At 35.6% G+C, this 9,575-nt stretch overlaps 1 protein-coding gene across 9 annotated transcripts; it reads right to left on the bottom strand.

Annotated features, from left to right (window-relative positions):
- Positions 1-539: 539 nt before the first annotated feature.
- On the bottom strand, positions 540-9,176 carry LOC122309920. Of its 9 annotated transcripts, none has more exons than XM_043123706.1 (15): positions 9,144-9,176; positions 7,451-7,570; positions 6,090-6,146; positions 5,856-5,957; positions 4,860-4,943; positions 4,655-4,773; positions 4,433-4,534; positions 3,724-3,840; positions 2,250-2,315; positions 2,072-2,138; positions 1,892-1,945; positions 1,730-1,819; positions 1,376-1,432; positions 1,257-1,295; positions 540-1,149 (listed from the first exon to the last, which is right to left on the bottom strand). In XM_043123706.1, exons 1-15 carry the CDS (start codon positions 9,159-9,161, stop codon positions 1,030-1,032), a joined length of 1,212 nt encoding a protein of 403 aa, XP_042979640.1. In that variant the 5' UTR covers positions 9,162-9,176; the 3' UTR covers positions 540-1,029. The 9 variants fall into 9 exon arrangements, with proteins under 9 accessions (XP_042979640.1, XP_042979638.1, XP_042979639.1 ...); XM_043123704.1 differs by having other exon boundaries at positions 9,102-9,176; XM_043123705.1 differs by lacking the exon at positions 9,144-9,176 and adding an exon at positions 8,881-9,045.
- Between the last annotated feature and the right edge of the window lie 399 nt (positions 9,177-9,575).

Here is a 9,575-nt window from a genome sequence, read left to right on the forward strand (position 1 = left end):
CCGGGGGGGTCCGTCCCCGTCCCCCGCCTCCCGCTGGGTTACACCTTACAGGCCGGGGGGCCCCGCCCCGGCCCTGACGGTGCGGATGCCCCGCCCCGCCCTATGCGGGGGCGGGGCAGCGGGTAACGGGGCCCCGCTGCCCACCCCTAGTATTTGGCGTCGGGAGACCAGACTAGGGAGGCCTCTTGTCAGGTGAACAGTAAAAAATAATAGTAGGACCTATTCATTTTACAACTTCTCATAAATATATCTAAATTTATCTCAACATTCAAATACACCTAAATTCATTTTAAGTGAGTCCTACAAAATTCACGTAATCATCTCAACTCACTACTATTCATAAATAACTCAATTTAGCTTAAGATCCAAATGCAACCTTAATCTATAAAAAGCTATATATATAAGTATTATTTTTCATATAAAAAGCTATATATATATAAATAAATAAATAAAAAGGGTGGGTGCAATTTTGTATAAAATCCAAACAGAGCCTATTTTAGCACTAAAAGTGCTGCATCCTCTTCCTCCAACTTGGAATGTAAGTTAACATTGGATTGGATATTTCTTCTTACAGTTGGGAAGTATAGAGAGAATCCATGTTCATTCCGTACATAAAAAGACCATTTTTGCCTCAGTAATTTACATCTTTTTTTTTTTTTTTTTTCAAACAACAGCTTTCGACCACAAAATATAATTTACAAATGTTATTTTGTGAAGGCTGCCACAGTCTATATTAACTAATCTATCAACAATTATTGCAAAAATTCCATGCCAGATGGATCTTCCCTATCTCATTCTGCAAGAGGTGTTGTATAAATGAATGATACAAACAAAACTGTACAGCAGAAATCGGTAATTCCTGCTGGCAATGTCAAACAGCTGGATGAAACGCTTTTTTTTTTCGTTTTTTTTTTTTAATGACTCAAAGCTCCTTCCTTCTCTGTAAGGCCAAAATACTTGTCAATAGTCCGTATCCACATCTTTTGCAGAAAGAACCAAAGAATTGGTAACTTCTGTTTGATCACTAAATCAATTCCTGGTTTGGTTCACTGGTTTTCCATATGGATCAACCCAACATTTGTCCTCCTTTGTTGCATTACTCCACCTTTCCTTAAATATTTTCATTTCAACGTAAGACTGCCACCTCACCTGCACCAAAATCATTTTTCCTCTAAAGTTTTTGGATAAGAATGGAGAATCTTATATGCTAACCAAACAAAACAGCTCATTAATGTAGGAATATTAATAGGACATACATGGGATCTAGGATCAATGTTGTGGGAGTCAGATGATACCTACAAAACTCAACAACAACTATCACTATACATCAACAAAGAATCTAGTACAAGGCAACTTGAGCTTTAGAAAAATGTACCAGTGTTTCTGAGCTCAAGTTCTCCGTTGGAGGAGCAGCCACGGAATCATTGCCCAACTGCATCAATGAGCAGACAGTTAAAAGTGAGAGAAAACTCAAATCATTCATTATTAATACCATTATATGTCCTTTTTTTTTTATAAGAACTAACACTATATGTCCATATCAGTACAACATCACGAGTATATGAAAGGATGCGTGATTGTGAATAAATTTATACAGCCTGAGATGCATGATCTGCAACAAATAGGTTTGACCCAAACAAGAAGCTAGCGAGACAACTGTTTCAGCATAAGTAACTTTAGATAACCCAGTCCTAAAATGGAGTGCTATGTATTTAAAATGATGACTTGCCTTGTAACCATTCGAGCCACCAAGTGTGGGAAGACCCAAATGAACTATGTATTCAGAATCAACAACACCAACATTTTTCGTTCGATCACCCTAAGAAAGAGTCCAAATATCACAAAGATTCCAAAGTGTGTTGAAAAAGAGGCTCTATGGCAGAATGGTTACCTGGGCACAATAGCCGAGCTCCCTATCGAGGCCCCATGCATGGATCAAGTCATTCTGAAAGAGGTAAAAAAAAAGGTGATTAAAGAACACATACCAGAAAGGAAGATACAGTGCAATTTGCAAGTTATGGCACCAGAAGATCGATCGTTAAGTTAACAGAGTGGTTTGAGTATTCTATACCTGGATCATATACCATGCACATTGCCAAGCCGCCCTTGAGAACACAGGTGCCATCATTTCCACCCAACTGTATAACAAATTATATCGGACACAATGAAGTAGTTCCTCAATACTAGAACTTATGAGAATGAGAAGTAATAAAGAACAGCCAAACGGCTATAGAGCCAGTATAGTGTACCCTACGCAAGGAGGATTAGTGCTCTGGGCATCACATCTTCCACTGCCTCTATACTTATAATACCGTCTGTTACAAAAATTTAAGTGAACATGGGTCAAACTCAACTATATTGCGCACCTTCAACTTGAAATTTTAAAGAAATGGAAAAGTACACTTTGAACCCTCACACTACCAGGAATTTTCCACTTTACATTCAAAACTACCAAAATCGACATATTCCGGCTCCAACTGCCAAAAAATTACATCTTGCACCCTTGTCTAATTCTGACCATTAAGATGGATGAAAGTTAGATGATGTGACATAATCTTGATGGTCAAGTCTTAATGGAGTGAGCAAAATGTTCATTTATTGTAGTTCAATATGTCATTTTTGATCATTTGTGGTGCGAAGTGCAAAACACTTAGCACTTGGAGGGTGCAAAGTGTAGTTATCCCTTAAAGAAACTAATGACAATCTGAATGGTTTGAGAATGACTACAGATTGGTAAAGATAAGCCCAGTGCTAAAAAATAAACCATTAAGCAAATGATGAAAAAGATTATTCAGTTAAAAAACTGCAAATCTTCATATTAGAAAGCTCAAATTAAATTAAATAGAAACATCACAAAACACAAAGCCATTGCCAATAATCTGCAGCCTCAATAATTCCAAGCTCCTTGGTCCCCCCATATGGGGCATAAGCTAAGCTGAAAATACATTTGCACTTCTGACACATAGAGATCCCTTTCAAAATGGCAAGTTCATTTTGAAAGTTACCAACTTGTAATTGTGAAGGTTGGTCTAAAAACCAAGGAGGATAGAATTTCATTATGAATGATTTTGGAGAAAAATAGCACATAAAAGCAGAACTGAAAAATATTTTCATCTTTTGAAGTTGCCTTAAAAAATGACAAAACCCAAAAAAGTAAAAACTGGAAATCCTTAACCAAGCTATGCTAGAGAAGAACTGGACATACTCCAAATCTCTACAATAAGAATACAGCCAGAAGGCATAACCTCAACTATTTCAAATCTTAGCTCTTGAGAAAATTCAAGTTCTCATATATTTATAACTTTCAAGAACCCCTATAAAAAAACCACTTTCAAGAACCAGAGCTATCGCAAAGAGACCCATAACTCATTCGATATGGTAGTCACATCCTAGCCATTCTCCAAACATCGGTTTCAAAGTTCTAGTCAGACAGAAGAGCGTTCCATTGACCATTCATAAACATTAGGTCTATTAACTTTTGCCTACAAGATCTCTAAGGTTTGCCACACAAATTTCCCCCTTTTTCAAGCTAACTAATAGACTAATGGGTGCAGCCATCAAGAGTATGAGCCCTTAATATTTTGTGGTTGCTGTTAGAATAATTATAGTATGGATCTATTCATACAGTTAGAATAATTATAGCACGGATATATTCATGCATTACCCTACTTTTTTTTTGTAAGTGAAGCACCCCACTTGTTCCGTAAAATATTTTACACCGACCTGTGCACCCTTGATTTGCGTCTACGTACAGTAATTGGATGATGCAACTCTGACTTTACAGGATCAAGCGCTGGCTGTGATATCTCAAGATCCTCCTCTTGAACAATAGATAAATATCTGCAAGAGATTCAGTATATTCAAGATTTAAAGTCTAAAATCTGACCTCTATGAAAAGAGGAAAAGATAGAATAAAATTCTTCTGAGTTGTTGATATCTCCAAGGTATAAAGCTGGAATTATGTATATCCTATTATCAACTGCTGGACTTGATTTGTTTCTCGATACAGTTTGGTAATCTCTGATCTCCACAGAAGCACAAAATATGGCATAAGTACTAAAATTCTCTAATAATAAGTAGAAGAAGTGAGGTTAATATGCATGTGATAGAAAAAAAGATTGGTCTAATAGAATGAGATATAAAGGTCATTATTCCAACAACTGGTAGTAATGGTCATTAGTTCCACCTTTTTTTTTTATGATAAGTAATGAATAATTTATTGATGAGAATAATAGGCATAGCCGACGTACACAAGACATATATAAGAGAACACGAGATTGCTAAGGATCTTATCACTTTGCCTATCACTTCAAACATTGAAATAATATTTTAATCAAAGCATTAATGCAACAAAGGCTGCTTGAGCAGTTTGATAGCAACCACAATAGAATGGGAAGATCATTCCATAAAAGTAACCAAAATCCATACTCACCGTTTTGGGTCAAAATTCTCAACCCCAAGGTCCTCATCCCAAAGAAATAGATAATCATATTCAGCAACTATATCTGGATGCAAGAAACGCTTGGCAAACCACCTATGTCATCACATAGTATTGTTTTATAAGAAGATTAACCTTTATGCATATAGACTTGGACACAACCAACTCACATTACAATATATAGGCAAAACATAATCTCGGAAGAATCAGCATTACCACTTTGTCTGATTCTTTGCAGACACATGTATGGCACGATCACTCCATTCTAAATCTCTCCATTCATCCACAACACCATCATAATGAAAAAGCATCACAATGAAATTACTCGAGGGAAACTGCAATGACAGAGTGAACTTATGTCACACACAGATATGAGGAGATGATTCTGGAAGTACAACCAAATGACAGGAGCAACCATCACCTTTTTCACAATTTCATTCACCAAGTCTTTTTGCTTGATTCCAACTGCAATGGCTAACAAGTTAACAGAAGGCTTTGCATTGTTCTGGCACAAAAGTATTGCAAGAAGATCAATGGGTTAGTGCAACAAAGTGTATGTATGTCTCTTAACCAAGAAAATGTGCAGACTGTTTTATTCTCATTAGAAACTTTAGTCACCATTCCCATAGAAGCAAAGGCATCCACAGGGCATCTATTTGTCAATAGGTTTGGAGCTGACTAAATGACAAAATTATTCAAGCAACTTTTGCTGTATACCCAATACAGAGATTCTTTTTTTCTTTTTTAAATTTTATTTTTATGTAGGTAATCAAGAAATTATATTCATAGAAATAGGCAATGCCCAGGTACTGCCCAATACAGAGATTCTACGGGTATCATCTGGCTATCATCACCAGGTAATAATAAGAAATCTATGTAGCAGTGATTATTTAATGCCAGTAAATGGTTATCTTTCCCTTGACATGCAGCAAAAAAATGACAATAAATTATGATGTCCCTTGGTGATGTTTTCATCATGGGCCTAAGTAAGCCGGCATTTCATGAGCATAACTAAGTTTATCCTGATTCAATCACTGAAATAAGGTTCAACAGACGCAATAGTTAGAACAGGTCAACGAACCTAAACCAGAAACCAAAAGTTTTTTTTATTGAATAGGACTATGCATAAGTCATTAGACATTTCATACAACATCTCAATTATCACTGCAGGTTTCAAGCATTCTCAATTATCCTAGGAACTTGATGCAACTCAAGAGAGAGTATCAATTCTGTCAGTGACGCACTATTAGTACACAACCACATATAAAGGAAAAGCTAGAATAATGCATTAGCAATTTGTAAACCAAACACCAATTATCATGCAATTCAAAACTACCAAATTGTTGAGAAATATTAAAAATTATCAGATAAATATGGCCGACCAACCAGTGAGAATCTGAGCAGTGGTTTCACTTACGTTTTCTGGAGTAGAACCCCACAATGGTCGCATCTCCAAGTTAGATGTTTTGACAACAATTCCTTCAGGTAATGCATCACTCCCTGAAGGCCCACAATGATTCTAAAGTATTGGGGGTAGAAAAGAATATAAGTGGGATAACATAAATCAGAAAACTTCTCAGTGCCATTATAGAAAGGGATTTATAATATATATGCATACATCCATATATAAGTATATAAAGACAAGACAAACCTTGCACGTCTTAGATTTATTCTGAATAGCAGGAATCACTCCCCATCTGGTTAATCTCTGCACGAGTGGTTTCAAGAAGTATTATTATTATTTTTTTATAAGTATTTCAAAAAGTATTATGATGTATGTTAATCAGTAAACGTTAATCAGTCATGCAAATATTTTCAATTCATACATGCAAATTCAAAGTCAAAGACCCCATATTTCATTTTACTCAATATTTGATTCATCCATCAGTAATTGCATCAAACACATCCAACAACATTTCAACTTTTCAAGACATGGACAGCAAACAATATGATGATTTCTTTGTTATGCAATCACTTTAAATGAAAACATTGAATCAGGATTAGAATAACTCTTAAAAAAATAAAAAATAAATAAATAAATAAATAAAACCTCCTCCAATCATTTCTTTTGGTTACACAGTTCAGATAAAATTAGATGAGATGTTTTGTTAAAAGTTGAATAAAATATTGTTATAATATAATTTTTTAATATTAGTTTCGTTATGGGATTTGAAAAGGTAGAATTGTTTATTATATTTTGTGTGAGAATTTGTGAAAGTTGTGATGATTATATGAGATGAGATAGTTTAGGTTTGGGTATCCAAACCAGCCACAACTTGTTTCATCCTAGGCGATATTTGCCAATCAATAATAGCCATATATGACAAAAAGGGATCAGCCATGAAAGATTAAGGAATCAGAATAGGAGGAAAGGGGTTGTGGGAATTTCAGAAAGAAAAATTACTTCATCTAACAATTGTTCAAAGACAAATTGTATCTAGGTTAATGGTGTTAATCCTACCAAAGGGACATTTTTTCTATGAGTAATCCTTGACAGGATCCTTTAACTTGAGATCTACAGATATTTGAGGCATGAAAACATTAACAACAATTAATCTCATTTGTAATAAGAAATTAAGCAGCTAATTGATCATATCTAGTGAAGCCACTTTAATTCTAGTTTAGAACATAAAAGTTAATTCTCTCTAGGTGAATGAGTATTGCAAGGCATCATAACCAGCATAAAGAATGATTGCACCCACGCTGGCTCTTGTCAAAATTCCCGATAACTTTCTGGTTGCAAATTCAGGCTTATAGGCTAATCCATGTGAGTTCATTCTTTCATTAAGGTTTAAACATTATTTGAAAAAGTGTCCAATTAAAGAACATGATGTTTTCTGACCAAAATTAATATCAACACCATATGCTTTCCTTTAGAAACATGTGAAGATCGACTTGAACAACCAAGGGAATATGCTTTGTAATGAACAAGATCCTCAGTAACCCTCAAAAACCAAAATCCATAAGATTAAGTAAAATTTTAAAAGGAGCTATTCAGTTAGAAATACATACGTCTTTGTATTCCTTTGCAACAAGGGCATTGCCAACAAAGTAAGCACCACAAATCAAAGATGCTGTAATTAAGAAACTGCAGAGGCACGACCTATTCTTTAGATCTGACAGTACAGAAGCCTGGTAAAAACAAAAATAAAAAAATAAAAAGTGTTATAGCATGAAAAGTGAAGAGTCACATTCTCTTCATAATGATCTCATCAAAGTATGCTGAGTGGTCACATAGTGAAAATCCAGGAGAAAAGAGAAATCAGAAAATAAAAATTAATAAAACTGGTTGTAAGCATCATAAGCATTCTCCCAAACTCTCACTCGTAGAACCAGGTTAATGTCACGGTTGAAGAGAATTACACAAATGCACAATGCTTCTCAATTTTGCTTTATTTATACATTAGAATATGATCTTTGAGTGTCAGAAATTAGAGCAGTACCCACGTCCGCCTCTTTAAGTATATACTAACAGTCTTGTCCCCATGGGCCATGACAATGTGTCGGCATCCCATATTTTGTTAGCTCATTAGTTTATGATTTTTATCACATAGTTTAATCAAGATTTCAAATGCGCACCTTTAACATGTTTCAACAATACAATCAGACATATTAGAGAAAATTCTCTGAAGGAGAATTACCGGACACATTAGAGAAAATTACCGAGTATTCTGGTTGGGAATCTTTTATTTCCGTAAAAATTGCATATAGCATAAACAATCCTACATTTGGTTTGGGTTCAAGGTTGAGGAATTCCAGCAGAATTAACATCAGAATCCATCTTTGAGACCCACAAGAACAAGAATATATAAATAGAACCGAAAAAAATGGAAATAGAGAACGAGAGTTAAACTCAACATATGATTTCAAAGCAAAGCAACCATATTTAAGGGGAAAAAAGCAAAAAACAAACTGAAAGCAAGAAAGCGAGAAGGGTTGAAAATAGGAAATAAGCAGAGATAGAGGTTTTAAACACACTGTTGAAATTATACATGAGAACTTTTCCCTTTTTTCTCTTTTTCTCAAGTTTTTCCTGGCACCGAACACGGGATAAAGATGCAACGTCATTCCCTTCCGATACCCCAACCAAACAATGACAAGAAATTGTAGAGCTGAACACAAATTCAACCAAAAACTCATTTCCAAACACACTCCTCTATATAGTACTCCTTTTTCTCAGTAACTAAACAGGACGTAGAAAGCATAGAAAGCTCAAAACTTAAAATAAATAAAAAAAAATCATGATTCATCAAATTTCCAAGAAAGCACAACGATTTTTTGATACGCCCACAATTTAAAAACCAAGTTCAAACCCCCCCTCACCAGCTGAAGGTACAAGTACAAGCAGCCACGAATTTGAATACATGATCATGAAAAATATACTCGTACAGAGAGAGAGAGAGAGAGAGAGAGAGAGAGAGAGAGAGAGAGAGAGAGATTACGGAATTGAAAGGCTTCATTCCCTTTTTGGTGTTTTGCTTTCCAAAGAAACCCAAAGCATGCGCAGAAAGTATAAGAGAGAGTTTTTGAGATTACAAAAGGAGATTACAAAAGGAAGTCCGAAAGAAAAGTAAGGAATGGAGGAGAGAATAAAAAGAGTAAAGTCATGGTAAACGGGCATGCAAAGGAAGCTTTTTCTCATGTAAAGCAAAAGAAACGGTACCGTATCAAAGGGAAGTTGAAAGAGACACAGAGAGAGTTGAACCAAGTTTCCGAAACGCATCCAAAAACCACCAACCAATTAACGGCAGAGCAACATCATGAGAGAGGGAGAGAGAGAGAGAGAGAGAGACAGAGAGTTTTGTAGGTACCAGGCATAAGATTTTGACGTGTCGTTTATTGTTGGAGTAGGATATTTCAGTTCTGAGGAATTAAGAAAGATTAATAATAAGAAAAGTTGTAATTCTATTCTACAGATAAACATCCGTTTCGCATGTCACATTGGATTCACTCGTGCGTCAAACGTACAGAGTGAGTGTGCGTGTGTTTTTTACTGTTACCGTACAATACTTTGGTTTGTTACAGAACTGAACTGGAAAGTGGATTCGCATGAATCCAAAGCGAGCGAGAGAGAGAGAGAGGACCCAGTTTTAGACGGCAGCATCGCACGCTTTCTCATATTATTCATCCCTCGTGT

This window comes from Carya illinoinensis, chromosome 5, assembly GCF_018687715.1.
Source record: "Carya illinoinensis cultivar Pawnee chromosome 5, C.illinoinensisPawnee_v1, whole genome shotgun sequence".
NCBI lineage: Eukaryota > Viridiplantae > Streptophyta > Magnoliopsida > Fagales > Juglandaceae > Carya > Carya illinoinensis.